The following is a 22,650-nucleotide window of genomic DNA, read 5'->3' as shown; positions in this document are numbered from 1 at the left end:
ATGCATTGCCAGTACAAAGTCTAAATTTCCACGCCTTAGAAAGGGAACATTACCACAGAATAGGTTTAAATGACAGAAAGTGGTAAAGAGCAACATGCTGCAACCCCCACCATTAGATATTCCTACAATGCCATCGGGTCCAAATGACAATGCTATCCACACACTTTTGCCAAAAGCAAAGTAACTGAGATCATAGAAAAACATTACCCAGGACTGACCACACAGAACTACATTCACCTCTTACCTGTTGCATAAACACTGCTCATCCCTCTTACCTGCTGCATAGGTTGGTGGCTCTTTCCGCACATAACGCCCTTTGGATGTGGGATTTTGTTGCACCCCAGCTCGTTGCTTTTTCCTTGCTAAAATTTAAACAATGAGAAAAACCGTGAAACCTAATTCTAAAAACCATCATTAGACAGAAAGTGGAGCTCGTGGGGCAGGGGCCCTATTCAAGATGCTGGCTTGGCAGGCAAGGATTGCAAGGGTCAATTTCTCTCTTCAGAGAACTGAAGTTTATTTACTGATTTTAAAATGGAGTCCATTAGCTCAGCACCCAAAGCTAGTTAAATATGGCTCAAGAAATAAAGACTATAAAACACTACTGCACAAATGGAGATATAAAAGGCCTAAGTCAAGAGAGTAAGTGATCTATAGGACACCTGAAATTCCTGCAACTGGGGCTCTAGTGTGCCCCATAGGAAGCAGGTTCCTAAGGTGGGGATTTTTCTCTGAATCCCACACCACATAGCCCAGAGAATAAGCAACAGGAACACGCAGGAAGAGCAGCCCAGGAGACTACAACCACTATTATGGGATGTGAGGACAGAAGTGTGAAAGGAACATAGAACTGTAAGGACCTCCTGGATCATCAAGTCCCGTCCCCTCCTATAGCAGGAAACCCCATGATATAATCCTGTTCAGAAACTCATCAACCTCCATTGTAAAACTAGTTAGAAGCAGTAGGGAAAACAGCCTATCAGGAAGCTGCTCCAGAACCTCACTCCTCTGATAGTCAGAAATCTTCTAATTTCCACACCAAATTTTAAAATGGTCAGTTTATATCCATTTGTTCTTGTGCCAACATTTACCCTCCCTGGTGTTTACCCCTTTGATGTATTTACAAAGCGCAACAATATTCCCTCAGCCTTCATTTTGCTAGGCTAAAGAAGCTAATCTTTTTTCATCTCCTCTAGTCAGACCTGATCACCCTAGCAGCTCTTCTCTGCACCTGTTCCAGGTCCAACTCATCTTTCTTGAAAATGAGCTACCAGAACTGCACACAGTTTTCCAGAGGCAGTATTACCAGTGCCTTGCACGAAAGTATTAATACCTTCCTATCCCTTCTGGAAGTATCTCACTTCATGGCTGTGGGAACATTGGTGGCTTGTGGTCATTTTGTGACCAGTACATATACCCAGGTCTTTCTGCTCTTCTGTTGTTTCCAAATGAAGAATTCCCACTTCTAGCAGACATTTTTATTGGTCAGTAAATGCATGACATCGCTTTTTACTATTACATTTCATCTCATTTATATTTTTCCAGTCCTCAAAGTCACCCAATTCTTCCTGTGTAATATCCTAACCCTCCTCTGTACTGACAATGCCTCACAACTTTGTGCCATCAGCAAATGTCATTAACGTAAACCTACTTTTTGTCCTAAGGTAATTAATGAAAATAATAAAAAAAGACTGGTCTCAAGACAGATCCTGGAAGAACTCCATTAGTTATCTCCCTCCAGCTGAATAGTTCTCTTTTCAGCACAACCCATTGACACATCCCTTTTAGGGAGTGGTTTTGGAGAGGAGGGATAGCTCAGTGGTTTGAGCATTGGCCTGCTAAACCCAGAATTGTAAATTCAATCCTTGAAGGGGCCATTTAGGGATCTGGGGCAAAAATCTGTTAGGGAGGGTACTTGGTCCTGATGTGAAGGCAGAGGACTGGACTCAATGACCTTTCAAGGTCCCTTCCAGCTCTATGAGATAGGTATATCTCCACTATAAACAAAACAAAACAAAAAAACCCAACATTTCCTTCCTCGCCTTACAATTCCCATGCCAATTCCCATCTTCTCCTTCTTACGTAATAATTCCCCAGGTGGTACCATGTAAAATTCCTTAATGAAGTCAAGATAGATTGGCTCTACTGCATTTACTTTGTTTAGGAAATCAGTCATCAAATCATAGAAAGATATCACATTAGCCTAGGATGATCTACCTTTGGAAACCCATGCTGCATTTCATCCCCTTTTCCATTTACCTCCATGTGCTTAATTAGTCTTTCTTCAAAATTTGTTCTAAAGCTTTTGTGGCAAACTCAGGACAATTAGCTACCAGGAGAGGGGTAGTAATTAGTCCCAGAGGGGTTAAAAGGCCTCTCCCTATCCATTGAGGGGAGATAGCCACGGAGAAACAAGGCTCAGCTGGAACAGGGGTTACCAGGGAACTAATTAGCTTCAGCTGGCCCCAATTGCTGGGGACCTTTTTAAACCCTCCCTGGCAGGGAAGAGGAGAGAAGTAGAGTAGCTGCTAGTGAGTAGGTGCAGCAGGACTCTGAAACTCTTCCTGCAAGGCAGATTGCACTCTCCCCAGAAGGTGAGAAAAACTGAGCAAGGGACTGACTGAGAAGGGATTGGCCAGACCCTGTGTGACCGGGAAGGGCTTTTGCTTTGCCCAACCCTGTGCCTCCAAGGCAGCAAGGGACTGAGCCAGCAGAGGAGAAGCAGGTACTTTGCCACACTTTACATACTGTGACAATGTATCCCATAATGCTTGAAGTTATGAATATTGGCTGTATACTTGCTTGATTTCTAAGTAAGCTTTGTAAGACATTTGGTCAGCTTCTTTAGAAAGGAATTCACAAAGTTAAGTGCCCAATCAAGAAGCACTTAAGGAACGATGCATCTTGGAATGCTCCAATACACATAAGAAGTCTTCCTGGAGACATTCAAGATATCATGTGGGCAATGCTTTCTGCCTGTAAAAACTGAGTCATGCATGGACATGTGACTTGCCCAGGTGACTCCAGAACTCCATCTTGGAGCTGGACTTTGCATAGGAGAGAGAAGAGGGTCTCCACCCACAAGAGAGTCTATTAAAGCCTGTGGGAGACCCCTCCATTTGGTCTTCCTCTGGCTAAAGAGAGCGTCTTCACCCCAAGGATATCTGAAAAACTGGAACAAAGGACAATAACCACAGGGGATGTGAGTGATTGCTGGACCCAGACTGTAAGGAGACTAATCTGTAAAAGGTGAGGTTTTTATCTGTACTCAGTTGTATTACTGTATTAGACTTAGATTTGTGTATTTTATTTTACTTGGTAATTCACTTTGCTCTGTCTGTTAGTACCTGGAATCACTTAAATCCTACTTTCTGTATTTAATAAAATCACTTTTTACTTATTAATTAACCCAGAGTATGTATTAATACCTGGGGGGAGGGAAACAGCTGTGCATCTCTCTCTATCAGAGTTATAGAGGGTTTATACAGGATAAACGGATTTATTTGGGTTTAGACCCCACTGGGAGTTAGGCCTCTGAGTGTTAAAGACAAGAACACTTCTGTAAGCTGCTTTCAGTTAAGTCTGCAGTTGTTAGGGGACGTGGTTCAGACCTGGGTCTGGGTTTGCAGCAGGCTAGCGAGTCTGGCTCAAACCAGGCAGGGCACTGAAGTCCTAAGCTGCCAGGGCAGGAAAGCAGGGGCAGAAGTAGTCTTGGCACATCAGGTGGCAGCTCCCAAAGGGGTTCTGTAATTCAACCCATCACACATCAGTAACATCAGACGAACAGGTCTACAGTTGCCCGGATTAACCCCCCCGCCCACACTTTCTTAAATATACATATTATATTTGTTGTTTTCCAGTCATTTTCCCCAATTTGATAGATCAGGTGTTCTCAAATTGGGGGTTGGGACCCCTGAGGGGGTCACAAGGTTATTACATGGGGAGTCGCAAGCTGTCAGCCTCTACTCCAAACTCCAGCATTTATAATAGTGTTAAATATATAAAAAAGTGTTTTTAATTTTTAAGGGGGTGGTGTCACATCCAGAGGCTTGCTATGTGAAAGGGGTCACCAGTACAAAAGTTTGAGAACCAATGTGCAAGATTAAAAATCCTTGCTACTGGACTTGCAATTTCATGCGCCAAATCACTCAGTATTTAGGGATGGAGATTCTCTGATCCCCTGATTTAATTCTTTGAGCTTTATTTCCACATTGGATGTGGTCACTTCCATTTCTACACACATTTCCACTAGCCATCCTGCCTTTGTTCCCATGTGCTACATTTTCATCTTTACTGAATACTGAGGCAAAGCATTGGTTTAGTTTTTTGGGTCATACCTAGATTATTCTTAATCTTTCCTCATTCCATAGTGGTTGCTCTTGTCTTTTTATTCTCTTTTATTTATATGTCTAAAGAATTTGTACTGCTTGTTTTAATTTAATTTTTAACTCAGCCTGATTTTTGGCAATTCTCACGTTATTCCTATGTTTTGACCTCCATGACATACCTTTCTTTCCTGATCAATCCCTTCCTCCATTCTTTTCAGGAAACTAATACTAAGGCCATTCAATGCTTCATAAACCGTAATCAACATTTTGAACTGTAGCCAAGGGCCAGCAGCAGACAACTGCTATCAAGCTCCTCTGACAGTAGAAGTTCACCTCACTCAAGGACAGATGCTACATCCTGTGCCAGCAAAAGCTTCTAGACTCTCTTTTCAAGGAGAGCCCCAAGTACAGCACAGTGAAGTAATCTTTGAAAAGAAAGCAACTGGTGTAGTAATATTTTAGTTCTATGTGCTCGATTCAGGGATGTGACTAAGACATTTCTTGTACTTAAAATTCAGTTAGTGTTTTAGAGAGACTACTTTCCTGAATACGGTGCTGTACATCAAGACTGAAAAGACCACTGCATTTCATTGTATACACAGCTCTAGCTAAGAGCATAATAAATGCTCTGCCTTTGCTACAGCACAGCCAAGCCAATACCATAAAAAACTACTATTGGAATAGCTTATCAGTGAGCACATGAGAGAAAAGGCTACAAATTATAGCCCACTTCTAGTCCTGAGTAACAAATCATGTATTTGACACCTTTTGGCTATTTGTGAAATTTTTGCATTTGTTCATTACAATTATTTACAGGGTTTCCAGCAAACATTCTTGCTTTGCTGATCTTTTGCAAATTATAAATTGGAAGCGGGGGATTAAATTACTTCATAAATCATGTGGAGTATTACTATATTCAAGGCTGTAGAAATGCCTACAATGAAGATTACCTAACATTTTCCACCAGAACTGCCTAATTTCAGCTACAGTTTCCCCCCCGATTTGGAATAGCTCTAGCCTGTGATTTGGAGTAGCAAGTAGGGTCCAAGAGGTGCCTTTTGCTTTTCCTGTGAAAATTCACCCATATTTGGCCAAGTTTAAAAAAACATGGTGGAAAATCACCATTTTTAAAACATGGAAAATCAGTTAGTTCTAATAGGCATATAAAAATGGTGAATGCTTTTAATTTTCTGAAATTTCCATCTGCACTGTTCATGCTCCTAGGCCCTGCTGCAATTCCTGCATTATATCCATAAACTTGGCACAGAGCTAGAGTAACAGACAGGCTTGCATAGGGCACAATCCCAACAGGAAGGTAGCCAAGAGCACGTGCAGGACCATGGCTCCAGCAGCACATGGTAACAACATAGGAAGCTGAGAGCACACACAGGTCTGTGGCTAGGAACTACAAGTTATTCATATTACCAGGAACTTTCTGCTTCTTTCTGGAAAATTCTTCATAATCTTCATCATCCTCTCGCTCAGATTTCCTCTTTCCTCTGGATGGTGATTCTCCTTGAGGTGTCAGAGAATGAAGACAAGTCAGTCCTCCTGAGGCTCAGGGAGTGTAACGTCACACCTATCCGTTCTCCATCCATTGCTTCAGTTTCCCCTTATCTCCAGTGATGCTCTCTGTCTTCAGCACGGTTTGGTTGCTGAGGTGACTTAGCCCTGTGGCCAAGTCCCAAAAAGCCCACACCCCTTTTGGTTCTGTGTTGGTTTGGACTTTGATATGCCAGAATAGTCTTCTGCCCTGCTATTAAGCTGGGCATAGCCTTTCCTTCCCAAGGGTTTATCTTCCCTTTCAACCCTGCCCTTCTCCTGGGCTCAGCTCAAGCCCCACCTGGGCTCTGTTCAGTCTCTCTATCTTCCCCTCATTCTCAGGGGTCATTACAGCTCCCTGCTAGGTGGCAGCATAGGGGAACTCAAATTCACCTCTTCAATGCATTCCCACTCCTGGGAACACAAACAACTAAGCTTTCTGCCTTCTGTCCCTCCAACCCACTGCTCTCTTCCTAATCTTTCATCCCTCCCAGATTCCCCTCAACACACTTTTTTATACAGTACTGAGTCCCAGGGCTGTTCTCTCTGCAGTCTCTCTATGACTGAATCACCAGCTCCCCTTATTTCCCCACCATGCCTAGTTAAGTCATATGACTTCGCTTATTTCCTCCACCTAGGGAGGCAAACTAAAAGTATGGCATAGGTGCAACTGAGCCTCAACCCTCTTAAAGGGCCAGCTTACCCTAAGACAGGAAGCAACTACTTGTGGGCAGCAAGGAGTACAGCTGACATGAGAGCCAGAAAGAACAGTCAGAGATCTGAAGGGTAACATCACCAACTGCTCACAGCCAGGTAAGCAGTAACACAGAACAGCCACATGCACCTCGGGGCCTTATGAGGAACAAGGCTGAAGACCTGGGCCCTGTCTACACTAAGAAATAACAAGTGGGTCATCCTGTCCAACCCTCAGCTAGAGCTGAAACTGATTTGGTGGTTAGTACAGATCAGAACCAGAAAGTTGTTAGGTTTTGGATTAACTCCTTCTGTAATGGATACTCAACATGCTTTGTCCCTGGGTTTCATAGTGGCCAAACTGCATACAATCCTAGTCAAAGGGAAGCCAAGGGAAGACTCAACAAGTGGAAAAGGGGTTAGTTAAGTGGGGAACACTGAACCAGTGGTTGTTCTGTCAGGAAGGTAGAATTTTTTGCAGGACCTTGAAAGGACTGGAAGTGCTGCACTGCTCCCCAGTTCTATGCAGAAAGAGAGAAGCCACACACACCCCACTGCCAGAACCAAGAGGATGGAGAATGCACTGGAAAGTTTGAGAGAAGGAGTATAAAACACCTTCCGGAAGACTTTGCTCCTCTGCAATATGCATGGAAATGGGGGCCAAACCAGGAGATAAGATGCAGGGAGGAGCCCCTTATTTGGGATCCTGAGGCCCATGTCCAGAACAAGGAACTGGCAACCAGCACTTAAAACTGACCCTCAGCTGCTGCTCCCAAAATTTCCAATCAGGTCCCCATTAGTCATGCAACTGCTGCAGAGACTGCTACAGAGTTGGCATTGGCTCATGTAAATCACTTGCCCACCACAGCCACTCTCAGGGGGAAGCTCCTCCATAACAGAAGAGATTCCAGGAAGGCTCATCTGACCACCCATTACTGCCTAGTTTGTATTCTGCTTGCTGTAAGGCACTGAGACACCATGAACACAGACAGACAGGGCTCCCTCCTGCCTCCCCTTAGCGCACTGGGAAAAGAAACCCACACATAGGACACAAATGCTGATGCAGCACACACATGGGATCTTTTCCTCTCAAAAATCAGGGTTACCAACTCTCATTGTTTTAGCATGACTCTTGTGATATATTTTGTGTTTGTCTTAAAGTCCCAGCTCTTGGAGTGATCTACTTTCATACTAAAAAACCCAGTAAGGTTCTACTCTCAAGGTTGCACCCAAGTGGATCTAAGAGCACAAAAGCCAAAAGGAAAATCCAAAGAAACAAACTTTTTAAAAAATGATTTTTAAGCTAATTTCATGATATTTGAATGCCTGGGGCTAGCAATACTGAGATTTTTCCCCTGCTGTGTACTGGTGTCTCAAAGACAGGTTTTCAACCAACATATGACCAATCCCTACACATGCAGAACCTTCTCAGCCAAGTTCATGCCTCCTATCACACTGCCCCCATTTTCATCCAGTATAGACACCTAAATATCAGAGGTCTTCCCCTAACAGGTTTCATCTTATGGGATATGACATGCAAGATGCATTAGTACATCCACACAAAAGGCCCGAGCCCATTCTAAATCAGAAAACAACAGATGTTAGAAATGGAAAGGACAACTTGGTGCCAGTTTCTAACCCCCAGGACTACTGCTGGCTTGCTCTCTTTTGTATATGTTCTAGTGTTATTTCTATTTTCTAGCCGTTTTAAAATTCCTATGCAAAGCATTCTCCTGAAACACTGGTAGAGCTCTCATCCACAGATAAAGCAGACCTGTAGTCATAGTTTCATTGATCTTAAAGGCCAGATCATTTAGCCTGATCTTCTGCACAAAACTGACCATAGAATTTTACCAGTAAGTTCTGCAGTGGAGACAGTTATTCTTTTGTAACCTAGAAAAGACACTATTGAGACCATAACTTGTGGTTGAACTGTAGCATATCTTTCAGAAAAACATTCAATCTTGATTAAAAGAATCAGTGAGAAGACAGCTGTGCCCAGTACTAAGGGCTCTAAAGTACCTTTCTTCTCTGAGGATTTATTAATATTGGTTTTTATTCCCCTCATTTCCAGCCAGTCAGTGGGTCTGCGAATAGCCCGCTTGCCCACAGATTCTGAGCTCCCGTTCACTCGACCCTTGGAATAGGTAGAAGAAGAATCACTGAAGGACTCATTGTTATTGTCCGACCCTAGAAGACTAGTTTCAAACTCCTCGGACCTAGAAAAAAAAAAATCCTAGATATAAAACAATCAAGATGGGTACATGCACACATACCGATACAATGAGTCTCATGACAGAGCATGCTGCTTTCATCTTCACAACCAGTCTTCAAGCCCACCCACAGTTCAGTAAACCTTCTAATTTCTTTTTTACTAATAGTAATGTAGTGTCATTTGATACGGTCTCGCATGATATTCTTATAGATAAACTAGGAAAGTACAATTTAGATGGGGCTACTATAAGGTGGGTGCATAACTGGCTGGATAACTGTACTCAGAGAGTAGTCATTAATGGCTCCCAATCCTGCTGGAAAGGTATAACAAGTGGGGTTCCGCAGGGGTCTGTTTTGGGACCGGCTCTGTTCAATATCTTCATCAACGATTTAGATGTTGGCATAGAAAGTACGCTTATTAAGTTTGCGGATGATACCAAACTGGGAGGGATTGCAACTGCTTTAGAGGACAGGGTCAAAATTCAAAATGATCTGGACAAATTGGAGAAATGGTCTGAGGTAAACAGGATGAAGTTCAATAAAGACAAATGCAAAGTGCTCCACTTAGGAAGGAACAATCAGTTTCACACATACAGAATGGGAGGAGACTGTCTAGGAAGGAGTATGGCAGAAAGAGATCTAGGGGTCATAGTGGACCACAAGCTTAATATGAGTCAACAGTGTGATACTGTTGCAAAAAAAGCAAATGTGATTCTGGGATGCATTAACAGGTGTGTTGTAAACAAGACACGAGAAGTCATTCTTCCGCTTTACTCTGCGCTGGTTAGGCCTCAACTGGAGTATTGTGTCCAGTTCTGGGCACCGCATTTCAAGAAAGATGTGGAGAAACTGGAGAGGGTCCAGAGAAGAGCAACGAGAATAATTAAAGGTCTTGAGAACATGACCTATGAAGGAAGGCTGAAGGAATTGGGTTTGTTTAGTTTGGAGAAGAGAAGACTGAGAGGGGACATGATAGCAGTTTTCAGGTATCTAAAAGGGTGTCATCAGGAGGAGGGAGAAAACTTGTTCACCTTAGCCTCCAATGATAGAACAAGAAGCAATGGGCTTAAACTGCAGCAAGGGAGATTTAGGTTGGACATTAGGAAAAAGTTCCTAACTGTCAGGGTAGTTAACACTGGAATAGATTGCCTAGGGAAGTTGTGGAATCTCCATCTCTGGAGATATTTAAGAGTAGGTTAGATAAATGTCTATTAGGGATGGTCTAGACAGTATTTGGTCCTGCCATGAGGGCAGGGGACTGGACTCGATGACCTCTCGAGGTCCGTTCCAGTCCTAGAGTCTGAGTCTAGGAGCCCAGTCATGGACCCGGACCCCAGTGGGCTACCCATTGTACAAACACAGAAAAAGTAGGCAGTCTCTGCCCCAAAGAGCTGACAATCTAAGTATAAGACAGGAGATAACAGATGGATACAGACAGACAGGGGAATACAAGGAAACAGAGGCAAGATAGAATACAGTCTGCAGGACAGGCATTCTGAATGTTGTATACTGTGTTGTTGGTGCTGTGGTCAGTCTCAGGATATGAGAGAGACAAGGTGGGTAAGTAATATCTTTTAGTAGACCAATTTCTGTTGCTGAGACAAACAAATTTTTGAGCTACACAGTGCTCGTCTTCGGGTCTGTGAAAGGTACTAAGTTGCTCCTGGGGGAATTCTGCACCACTGTGCAATGCATAATTTGCTCAGAAATTAATGTTGTACACACAGAATTTCATTTTTCTCCCCACAAAAATGGGCTGCAGACTGCCACTAGGGGCCGCTGGACCCAGAAGAACCCAGCTCACAAATAGAAGACACTGCTGGGAGGGGAAGGGAGCTGGAGGGTTCTCAGCAGCTACAGTTCTCAACATGCCCTGAAGGAAGGAAGCATCCTGCAGGAAACTCCATACAAGCCCAGGACTCAGCACCTGGCTGTTTCTTCCTCTGGCTCCCTGAGCTCCGTGTGTGTGTGGGGGGAGGGGAGGGAGTCCGCAGCTGGGCTCTGAGGAAGAGGGGATGCAGAAATAAGGACTGCAGGGTGCCTCGCAGCTGGGCTCTGTGGGAGAGGAGGCAGAGAAACAGAAACTGGGTTGCTCTAGGGGTTTCTTTAACTCTACTCCTGGAGGAATTTGTGTGTATGAGTGGATTATTACAGACATGCTGACAGATATTTTGAAATAGATTACCAAAATAATTGAAACTGACATGATTGCACAGAGCTATTTGACAAATAAAATATGCAGAATTTTAAAATAGTGTGCAGAATTTTTAATTTTTTGATGCAGAATGCCCATAGGAGTATAAGTGTCACAGCTAAATACAGTAACTCCCCACTTAACGTCATCTTGCTTAACGTTGTTTTGATTTTATGTCCCTGCTCAATTTGCTATAACGTTGTTTGGCTGCCTGCTTTGTCCACAGCTGGCAGCCCCCCTATCAGCTCCCTATGCCCTCTCCTGCCAGAGACCCCGCAGATTATTACCAACAAAAGTTACATAGACAGAAGCACCGATGTGGACAGCACTATGTTGGTGGGAGATGCTCTTCTGCCGACATAGCTACCGCCGCTCATTGGGTGTGGTTTAATTATGTCAGTGGGAGAGCTTCCCCCATCGGCACAGAGAGGCTACATGAGAGATCTTACAGTGGTGCAGCTGCATTAATACAGCTCTGCTGCTGTAAGGTCTCTAGTGTAGACCTAGCCTAAAAATCATGGTCTTAATAAAGCACTGGATTTATGGCTTATTTTGTCCTATGACTACAGGGGTGTTAACAGACCACTTCACCTCGAATGGTCCCTTGGAATATGTATTTAGCTGCAACACTCTGAGTGCCTTTCCCAGACCTGAGGAAGAGCTCTGTGTAGCTTGAAAGCTATTACATCCCCCACTCTGTCTCTTGCACATCTAAAAGGAAGTTATTGTTCTACATATACTTCACAGACATTAAGGAGCGCTACGCAAGTGCATTTGAAGCAGGGGTGTGTGTGTCAGCCTAGCCCTTAAACACCCTGAGCAGGAGTGGATCCACCTAATTCATAGAGAATATCTGGGTTTGAAGGGACCTCAGGAGGTCATCTAGTCCAACCCCCTGCTCAAAGCAGGGCCAATCCCCAGATAGATTTTTGCCCCAGATCCCTATAATGGTCCCCTCAGGGACTGAACTCACAGCCCTGGGTTTAGCAGGCCAATTCTCAAACCACTAATTCATTACAGCTTCAAAATCTTCAGAAGAGAATGTTTACTCTTCAGACGATTTTTAACACTTTTCATCCTTGGCAGAGGCCAGGGTCATGGGCCTGAGTAGGTCATCTGACAGAGGTCTGTTGGTTAGTGCCTTGGTAAAGGTCACTTGGAGCTTTCATCAGCACTGTCGTTTGCAGTCTGAGTGGTCAATAGCTCCCTGGTGGTGAGGAGCGGAGCTGCGCTGGCTAGGCAGAGGGAGATTTGGTATAGAAAGTCACGTGCTAGGTGAACCCAAGAGCCACAAATAGATAGCTGCATCTAACAGTGGAGTTCTGGAGGGTGTCACTAGGGACTCTGTGCTTGAAAGTAGTGGGACTGCGTGAGTGGTGTGTTTGGTCTGTCTGTGGGTTGGTTGTTTGACTGTTTATTTGCTCTCTGTGTACAGGCTGCATAGCTGGGTTGTGGGCCCTTGAGTAAGCAGATGAGACAGGCTTGTTTGCTGGTGCCTTGGTAAAGGCCACACAGCTCTAACCCTTGGAGCTTTGATCAACTCTGTTGTTTGCGGTCTCTGAGTGGTTAATTGCTCCTTGGTGGGGAGGGGCGGAGCTAAGCAAGGAGATTTGGACTATAGTCACTTGTCAGGTGAACTTGAGAGCCATAAACAGAGACAGCTAACAGGTAGTTTCAGAGGGCATTTGGAAAGGGAATGTGAGCAAGTAGAAATGCTACTGAGAATAGAGAAGCTGAGGACATCCCAGATAGTTAGGCTCAGGAAGCATCAGCATCCCTGATTCAAGAAAGAAAGGAACTTGCCACCGAGGAGCTGGAGAGAGAGGAAGTCAAAAAGGAGGCCTTGGAGCTCATAACCACTGGCGGAAAGAGGTCAAAGTGACACTCTACAGGACTGTAAGGAATTCCACAGCTATGTTTCCAAATGATACCACATCCAAAATAAGGAAACTGTGGACAACACCTCTCATGATCCAGTTGGTCCAAGGGAATGGAGAGCTGTATGGGACACACCTGTGGAAAACAGCTCAGCCTAACCTGTAAGAAAAATCAGAGTCCTCCAACTGTCCAAAGAAGACAGATTATCTTTGTTGGAGATTCAATATGCAGAAGAATCCAAACATTCTGCAAGGAACAGGCAAACAGTAGGACAGGCTTTTGAAGTCAACAGGATTGGATCCATTGGTGTTGCTTCATATCTGCAGTAATGACCGTGTGTCGCGGGATACCTTGCAGATAATAGATGACATCAAGGAACTCAGAAGCTTGCTGAAGAAGAATGACCAAGAGATCTTCTCTCAGATCCTTCATGTCCTACGAACAAAGGAAGACCTCAGGCAGAAGATTCTGGAAGTGAACCGCTGGCTATGTAGGTAGTGGAAACTTTTGGTTTTGTGGACAGTTGGTCTACCGTCTATGTGGTGAGCGGCTGAATAGTTTGGAAGGAAGACAGGCTGGCTGGATTAGTCAGGAGGACATTAAACTAGTAACAAAAGGAGCAGGGGAGCGGAGGGGGTAAAAAGAGGGAAGATATGAGCACTCAGCACACAACTGAAATGTTGAGAACAAAATTAATTAAGGAACCAAAGGACACGAAGAGTAGAAATTAGGGCTGTTGCGGGACTAAAAAAATTAATTGCAATTAATCATGCTGTTCAACAACAATAGAATACCATTTATTCAACATATTTTTGGATGTTTACTACATTTTCAAATATATTAATTTAAGTTACAACAGAATACAAAGGGCACAGTGCTCATTTTCTATTACAAACATTTGCACTGTAAACAAAAAATTGTAATTTTCAATTCATCTCATACAAGTACTGTAGTGCAATCTCTATTATGAAAGTTGAACTTACAAATGTAGAATTATGTAAAAAAAGCTGCATTCAAAAACAAAACAGTGTAAAACTTCAGAGCCTACAAGTCCACTCAGTCCTACTTCTAGGTCAGCCAATTACTCAGAAAAATAAGGTTGGTTACAATTTGCAAGACATAATGCTGCCTGCTTCTTGTTTACAATGTCACCTGAAAGCGAGAACAGGTGTTTGCATGGCACTGCTGTAGCTGGTGTTGTGAGATATTTATGTGCCAGATGTGCTAAAGAGTCATATGTCCCTTCATGCTTTAACCACCATTCCAGAGGACATGCTTCCATGCTGATGATGAGTTCTGCTTCATAACAATCCAAAGCAGAGCGGAGTGATGCACGTTCATTTTCATTATTTGAGTCAGATGCCACCAGCAGGTGGTTGATTTTCCTTTTTGATGGTTCAGGTTCTGTAGTTTCCGCATCTGAGTGTCACTCTTTTAAGACTGCTGAAAGCATGCTCCACACTTCGTCCCTCTCAGATTTTGGACAGCACTTCAGATTCTTAAACCTTGAGTCGAATGCTGTAGTTATTTTTAGAAATCTCACATCATCAGTACCTTTTTTTGCATTTTGTCAAAACTGCTGTGAAATGTTCGTTTTAAGAACATGTGCTGGGTCATCATTCAAGACTGCTATAACATGAAATATATGCAGAATGCGGGTAAAACAGAGAAGATGACAATTCTCCCCCCAGGAAGTATAGTCACAAATTTAATTGATGCATTATTTTTTTAACGAGCATCATCAGAATGGAAGCATGTCCTCTGGAATGGTGGCCGAACTATGAAGGGGCATACGAAAGTTTAGCATATTTGGCATACCTTGCAATGCCAGCTATGAAAGTGCCACACGAATACCTGATCTCACTTTCAGGTGACATTGTAAATAAGAAACAGACAGCAGTATCTGCCGTCAGCGTAAACAAACTTGTTTGTCTTAGCGAGTAGCAGAATAAGATGTAGGACTGAGTGGACCTGTAGGCTTTAAAGTTTTACACTGTTTTGTTTTTGAGTGCAGTTATGTAACCAAAAAAAAATCTGCATTTTTAAGTTACACTTTTACGATAAAGAGATTGCACTTCAGTACTTGTATGAGGCAAACTGAAAAATATTTCTTTTGTTTATCATTTTTACAGTTTGCACTTCAGTACTTTTATGAGGTGAATTGAAAAATACTACACCTCTACCCTGATATAACACGGTCCTCAGGACACAAAAAAAAATCTCATCGCCTTATAGGTGAGACTGTGTTATATCAAACTTGCTTTGCCCCTCCCCCCAGTTCCCTGACCGCCCCCTCCAGAGACCCCCATTCCTAATCACCTCCAGGATCTCACCCCCTACCCAACCCCCCTGTCCCCTGACTGCTCCGACCCCTATACACCTCCCCTCCCCCTGCCAGGCACTCACTGGCAGCAGTGGAAAGCAGAGCAGCCTGGCCCCAGTCCGCTCCACTTCACCAGCTCCCAGCTGCGACGCTCTGCTTCCCGCCGTTGGTGAGTGCAGGGAGGTTGGAGAAAGGATGCTCCCCCGCACTCAGCTGCGGTGGGAAGCAGAGCGATGCGGCCCCAACCCGCTCCGCTTTCCTTGCTCCGGCCCCAGCCATGTCGCTGGGGGGCAGCTGGGGAAAGGTCCTGCACTCTTTCTAGCACTAGCACTCTTTCTAGCACTCTATTCTAGCACTCGAAAAGGTTCAGAAAAGGGCAACTAAAATGATTAGGGGTTTGGAGAGCGTCCCATACAAGGAAAGATTAAAGAGGCTAGGCCTCTTCAGCTTGGAAAAGAGGAGACCAAGGGGGGATATGATAGAGGTCTATAAAATCACGAGTGATGTAGAGAAAGTGGATAAGGAAAAGTTATTTACTTATTCAGAGGCTATTAGCCAGGATGGGTAAAGAACGGTGTCCCTAGCCTCTGTTTGTCAGTTTGGCAGCCCCCCTATCAGCTCCCCATGTCCACTATTATAGTCCTAGCCTTCACAACCTCCTCAGGTAAGAAGTTCCACAAGTTGACTGTGCGCTGCATGAAGAACTTCCTTTAATTTGTTTTAAACCTGCTGCCTATTAATTTCATTTGGTGACCCCTAGTTCTTGTATTATGGGAATAAGTAAATAACTTTGCCTTATCCACTTTCTCAACATCACTCATGATTTTATATCCTCTATCATATCCCTCCTTAGTCTCCTCTTTTCCAAGCTGAAGAGACCTAGCCTCTTTAATTTCTCCTCATATGGGACCCTCTCCAAACCCCTAATCATTTTAGTTGCCCTTTTCTGAACCTTTTCTAGTGCTAAAATATCTTTTTTGAGGTGAGGAGACCACATCTGTACACAGTATTCAAGATGTGGGCGTACCATGGATTTATATAAGGGCGATAATATACTCTCAGTCTTATTCTCTATCCCCTTTTTAATGATTCCTAACATCCTGTGAGGACAGCCCCCATACTCACCTGCGGCGGGAAGTGGACTGCTGCAGCTGGGAGCTGGCAGAGTGGAGCGGGCTGGGGCCCGGCTGCTCTGCTTCCAACGCTGCTGGTGAGTGTGTGTGTGTGTGGGGGGTGGGGGGGGAAATGATCCCTTCCCCCAAACCCCCTCCCCCAAGTGACACGCCTGGGGCTGGGGTGAGGAAAGCAGAGTGGGCTGCTCCCGGCCCCCTGCTAATCCCCCGGGCCACTCTGGGACTGCGGGGCACCCAAAAGTGCCCTCCCACAGCTTCTGCCCCCCAGATCCTGGGGGGAGGAGAAGCCCCTGACCACCTCAAGACCCTCTGCCCCTTATCAAACCCCTCGGGCCCGGTCTGGCCAGGCACCCTTAACATGCTGCTCAGAGCAGCGTGTCAGAGCTTTACCATATTGTATGCGAACCCGCATTATATCGGGTCGCGTAATATCAGGGTAGAGGTGTATATCTTTTGTTTATCATTTTTACAGTGCATATATTTGTAACGAAAAATAATATAAAGTGAGCACTGTGCACTTTGTATGCTGTGTTGTAATTGAAATCAATATTGAAAATGTAGAAAAACATCCAAAAATATTTAATAAATTTAAATTGGTATTCCATTGTTATAAGTGCGATTAATTTGGAGGGGGAGTGGCATTATGTCCAAAATGGCATTACCTCTTTCCTATTATGATAACCAGGAAGAAAATTATCTTGAATATTTACGAATCAATGTCCTAACAGATACAGATCAATACCCCTTGTTGTGCTCCATCTGCTTCAGACCACCAAATCACACTAGTGAACAGGATGAGTGGGTCCTATAACGTGTAGGAAAAAATACCTGTGTGATCCTGGGATACCTTCAGTATGAGTAATGTATGCTGAAGGTCTCATGATGCCAGTATTAAAACATCCTTGGTATTTCTAAATTTCCTAACCCAGAAAGCATTACATCCAACATGAAAGCAGTCTATATGAAACCTCATCTTGACAGTTAAAGAGGAACTGATCACAGAAATAAAAATTAACAATAACTTCAGTACAAGTTATCATGACTTGATCACATTTATGTTCTGTTTGTACACTAAAGTCCAGACCAATGATATACATATATATACCTGGGGCTTTAAAAGGACCAATTTCACAAAGCTGAAAACAATCATGAGCCAAATCAACTTGGAGGAAGAATTTAATCATAAAATGTGACCTGATCATTTGGAATTGTTTAAGAACACTTTATTAGTTGCTCAAAAAGCCACAACTGAGGAAGAAGTCTGGATTGGTTAAAAAACAATTTGGTTTAGAAGGAAAGTGAAGACAGCTATATATAATACATATAAACAAATGGAAGAAGGGGGAAGTTCATAGCAATGAATATAAATCAGAAGCTAGGAATTGTAGAAAATTGATAAGGGAAGCAAAGGGACACAAGGAGAACTCTATGGACAGCAGAATTAAGAACAAGGAGGATTTTTTAAAGTATATTGCAGAAAAAAGAATCTTAACAAGGCATTACTAATTGATAGACTCATCAAATATAACACAGAAAAGGCAGAAGTATTCAGTAAATGTTTCTGCTCTCTGGGTAAAAACAAAAAACAACAACAAAAACCAGATCTTATATTATATGATAACACTCTTTCTATTCCATTAGTATCTCAGGAGGGTGTTAAACAGCAGCTACTGAAGTCAGACATTTTAAAATCAGTAGGTCTGGATAACTTGCATCCATGAGTTTTAAAAGAGATAACTGAGAGCTTACTGGATCATAATGTTGATTTTCAATAAGTCTTGGAACAGCAGTGAAGTTCCAGAAGATTGGCTTTCTCCTAATATTTTTAAAAGAGATGATTGGGTGATTATAGGACTGCTAGTCTGACATGGATCCCAGGCAGATAATGGAGTGGCTGATATGGGACTCAATTAATAAAGAATTAAAAGAGGGCGAGAAAAACCTATCAACATGGATTTATGGAAAACAGATCTTGTCAAACTATTTTTTGTGTGTGTGAGATTACAAATTTGGCTGATAAAGATAATAGTATTGATGTACCATAGATTTCTGTAAGGTACTTGACTTGGAACTCAACACATTTTGAATAAAAATTAACATGGCATATATTAATGGATTAAAAGCTGGCTAAGATGTCTCAAAATATAATTGTACATAGGAAATTATCATCAAATGGGTGTGGTGTCTAGTGGGGTACCAAAGGGACCTATTCTTGGCCCTATTCTATTTAAACACTTTTTTACTAACGACCTGGAAGAAGGCATAAAATTAGCACTGAAAGTTTGCAGATAACACAAATTGTGCAAGTGATAAATAAGGAAGAGGATAAGTCGCTGACACAGAGCAATCTGGATCGCTTGGTAAATTGGGTGCCAGCATACAATATGCATTTTAATATGGCTAAATGTAATGTATACATCTAAAAGCAAAGAATGGAGGCCATACTTACAGGATGGAGTACTCTATCCTGCGAAGCACTGACTCTGAAAACGATTTGGGGGTCCTGGTGGATAGTCAAGTGAACATGAGGTCCCCAGTGTGGTGCTGTGGCCAAAAGAGCTAATGCAATCCTGAAATGCACAAATTAGATAATCTTCAGTAGGAGCAAAGATGTTATTTTACCACTGTATTTGGCATGGGTGCAACCACTGCTCTAATACTGTGTCAAGGTCTGGTGTCCACAATTCAAGAAGGATATTGATCAGTTGGAGAGGGTTCAAAGAACAGCCACAAGAACGATTAAACGATTATGGGTTTAGAAAATAAGCCTTATAGTGACAGACTCAAGGAACTCAATCTACTTAGCTTAAAAAGAAAATGTTAAGGGGTGACCTGACTATAAGTACCTACACGAGGAATAATTAGAGAAAGGTATAGCGGGACATTCAAATTGTCTAGGTATAACAGGACTAGATAAATTCAGACTGAAAATAAGGTGTAAAAGCTGAACACAGAGCACTTCCATTGGAACAACTTACTAAGGTCATGGTGGATTCTCCATCACTGACAATTTTTCAATCAAGATTAGATATTTTTCTGAAAGATCTGGTCTGGGAATTATTTTGGAGATGTACTCTGGTCTGTGCTATACAGGAGGTCAGACTAGATAATCATAATGATCCCTTCTGTAATCTATGAAAAGGAGCCACTCAAATCCACATTCCAGGTCAGAGCTGATTTAATAATAGCCTTCCAAAGAGATGTAAATGCCAAGTTATGGAGTGAATCAGCAGCTGCCAGAAGAGGCTATTGCACCACCAGTACTACCAGAGAACACACCTCCAGAGAGTCCTTTGTAAGAAAATCAAGCCAGAGTCTGTCATCATGCTGTAGGTGCAGACTGCACAGTTGCGCAGTCTTGCCACTAGTGGACATTTGCTACACACACCACAATTTGAGAGCTTTTACAGCATGAGCTGCAAATACACAAATAATGTTTTACACTTGTGGCAACTGCTCCTACCTTTAGTTAGCATGGCTTGCGGCTCAGAAGACAGCATCATAACAAGTTCTGTGATTTACTCTATATTAAGACTTTCTGAATAGGGGTTTAGCGCTAAATAATGTCACCTATAAATGACCTGCTACCACCTGGGGTCAGATGGAGGGAGTGGTGTGCTCTCTTCTTCTCAAATTCTGCCCACAACCCTGAAGTACTTGGCTGTTTCCACTAATATGATCAGCAGCTAAATACTTTTCAATGTCAACATTTAAATTGTTGGTTGTTTAAGATGTTCAGAACTTTCATAAGACCAAATGTGGCCCCTATCTTCTGCAAAGCACATGTAAATGAGATTTGCACAGAGAACAGAAGAGGAACTGAAGGAAAAAAAATATCCCCCACCAATCTGGCATCATGGTGTGGAGTCACAGAATTATAGAATATCCAGGTTTGAAGGAACCTCAGGAGGTCATCTAGTCCAACCCCCTGCTCAAAGCAGGACCAATTCCCAACCAAATCATCCCAGCCAGGGCTTTGTCAAGACTGATCTTAAAAACCTCAAAGGAAGGAGATTCCACCACCTCCCTAGGGAACCCATTCCAGTGTTTCACCACCCTCCCAGTGAAAAAGTTTTTCCTAATATCCAACCTAGACCTCCCCCACTGCAACTTGAGACCATTACTCCTTGTTCTGTCATCTGCTACCACTGAGAACAGTCTAGATCCATCCTCCTTGTAACCCCCTTTCAGGAGTTGAAAGCAGCTATCAAATCCCCCCCTCATTCTTCTCTTCTGCAGACTAAACAATCCCAGTTCCCTCCGCCTCTCCTCATAAGTCGTGTGCTCCAGGCCCTAATCATTTTTGTTGCCCTCTGCTGGACTCTTTCCAATTTTTCCACATCCTTCTTGTAGTGTGTGGCCCAAAACTGGACACAGTACTCCAGATGAGGCCTTACCAATGTCGAATAGATGGGAATGCTCACGTCCCTTGATCTGCTGGCAATGCCCCTACTTATACAGCCCAAAATGCCTTAGCCTTCTTGGCAACAAGAGCACACTGTTGACTCATATCCAACTTCTCATTCACTGTAACCCCTAGGTCCTTTTCTGCAGAACTGCTGCTCCCTAGTCTGTAACACTGAATGGGATTCTTCCGTCCTAAGTGCAGGACTATGCACTTGTCCTTGTTGAACCTCATCAGGTTTCTTTTGGCCCAATCCTTTAATTTGTTTAGGTTCCTCTGTATCCTATCCCTACCCTCTAGCATATCTACCACTCCTCCCAGTTTAGTGTCATCTGCAAACTTGCTGAGAGTGCAGTCCACGCCATCCTCCAGATCCCAAGGGCTTCAGCCCTGGGTGGCGAGGCTCAGGTTACAGGCCCCGCACCTAGGGCTGAAGCTGTTGGGCTTTGACTTTGGCTTCTCCACCCGGGGTGATGGGGTTTGGGCTTTGGCCCTTGGCCCCTCAAGGCGGCAGAGCTTAGGATTTGGTCCCCCCTCCTGGGGTCAGGTAGTAATTTTTGGCATCAGAAGAGGGTCGCACTGCAATGAAGTTTGAGAACCGCTGATCTAGTCTGACCTTCTTTACAACACAGACCACAGAACTTCCCCAAAATAGAGCATATATTTTAGAAAAAATGTTTAATCTTGATTTTAAAATGGTCAGTGATGGAGAATTCACCACAATGCTTGGTAAGTTGTTCCAGTGGTTAATTACGCTCACCATTAAAAATGAAAATCTTATTTCCAGTCTGAATTTGTCTAGCTTCAGCTTCCAGCCATGTTATGCCGGTCTCTGATAGACCGAAGAGCCCATTATTAAATATTTGTTCCCCATGTAGGTACTTACAGACATGGATCAAGTCACTCCTTAAATCTTCTCCTTTGCTAAACTATAGAGATTGAGCTCTTTGAGCCTATCACTATAAGGTCTGTTTTCTAATCCTTTAGTTATTCTTTGTTGTTCTTCTCTGCAGTTTATCAACATCCTTCTTGAATTATAGACACCAGAAACTGAAACAGTATTCCAGCAGCAGTTGCACCAGTACCAAATACAGAGATAAAATAATCTCTACTCCTACTCAAGAATCCCCTAAAACAAAACCTTACAACTAATGAGGTATGGTGACCCCTGTAAGCCAGCTCAATTCAGGCCCTAGATAAGCTATGGAAAATGTGCCATTTATATAGCCCTTAAGGTTAAGGACATTGTTAAAAGGAGGGAATGGAATTCTGCAGTGAGAATTTCTCAGCTTTGTTCCTTGTTCTTAGCCAGATTTCACAAGAAACGTATGCATACTTTTTGTTTCCCAGAGATCTCTTGATCTTCTGTTGTCTGTGCTCAGGTCCTGTATCCTAGCAAAATAGAAAGAGGAACAATTCAGAATAGTACCATAAGGATTTTTCTTTGTGTGTTAGTTTTTTCAGCTCACATAATAAACTGCACCTTATTAATCTGTCATATCTCTTATGAAGGGGAAGCGCTGTCCTCTTCAGTGAAAAAGTTATTGTCCCCACCTCAAACCCAGGTGAACTTCTAAAGGAATTAGAATAGGGACCAACCCATGCAGTGGGAGATCTAATCTCTTCTCTTGCACTGGGGCACAATGAAGTTTTCATTATCCCAAGCCATTCATTGCCAATAAACTCAGCCTGGACTTTCTCTCCTGATGGCAACTGCATCAGATCCCCGGCAACTTGTGCCAACTGCTAAAGTATTATTTTTTCCTAACATTTTTTTCTATCGCAGTTTAAGCCTATTCTTACTCGCTCTATAGTAAGAATCACTAGTCTCTACCCTGGATTAAACATTTTTCTCCTGTCACCCTCCATCGCTGTTTCTGGGTTGTATACACTCCTGTCTCCTAACCTTTTCTCCTGAGTCTTATTCACCAAATCTTTTG

The 22,650-nt window shown here is 43.1% G+C and overlaps 1 protein-coding gene across 8 annotated transcripts in view; it reads right to left on the bottom strand.

Moving 5' to 3' along the window:
- Window positions 1-22,650, bottom strand: part of ZNF512 (zinc finger protein 512) — an 89,110-nt gene that overhangs the window by 49,443 nt on the left and 17,017 nt on the right. For 5 of the 8 annotated variants that reach the window (XM_030554928.1, XM_030554927.1, XM_030554930.1 and 2 more), the window contains exons 2-5: window positions 22,047-22,102; window positions 8,586-8,782; window positions 5,754-5,843; window positions 276-362 (exon numbers count right to left, since the gene is read on the bottom strand). In XM_030554928.1, coding sequence (XP_030410788.1) covers window positions 276-362; window positions 5,754-5,843; window positions 8,586-8,782; window positions 22,047-22,102 — 430 coding nt within the window. Of the gene's footprint in view, window positions 1-275; window positions 363-5,753; window positions 5,844-8,585; window positions 8,783-18,754; window positions 18,876-22,046; window positions 22,103-22,650 lie in introns of all 8 variants that reach the window. The other 3 variants (XM_030554932.1, XM_030554933.1, XM_030554934.1) reach the window with 3 other exon arrangements.

Source organism: Gopherus evgoodei, chromosome 3 (genome assembly GCF_007399415.2).
Source record: "Gopherus evgoodei ecotype Sinaloan lineage chromosome 3, rGopEvg1_v1.p, whole genome shotgun sequence".
In the NCBI taxonomy this organism is placed as follows: domain Eukaryota; kingdom Metazoa; phylum Chordata; order Testudines; family Testudinidae; genus Gopherus; species Gopherus evgoodei.
This window is presented reverse-complemented; position numbering and strand designations above follow the sequence as displayed.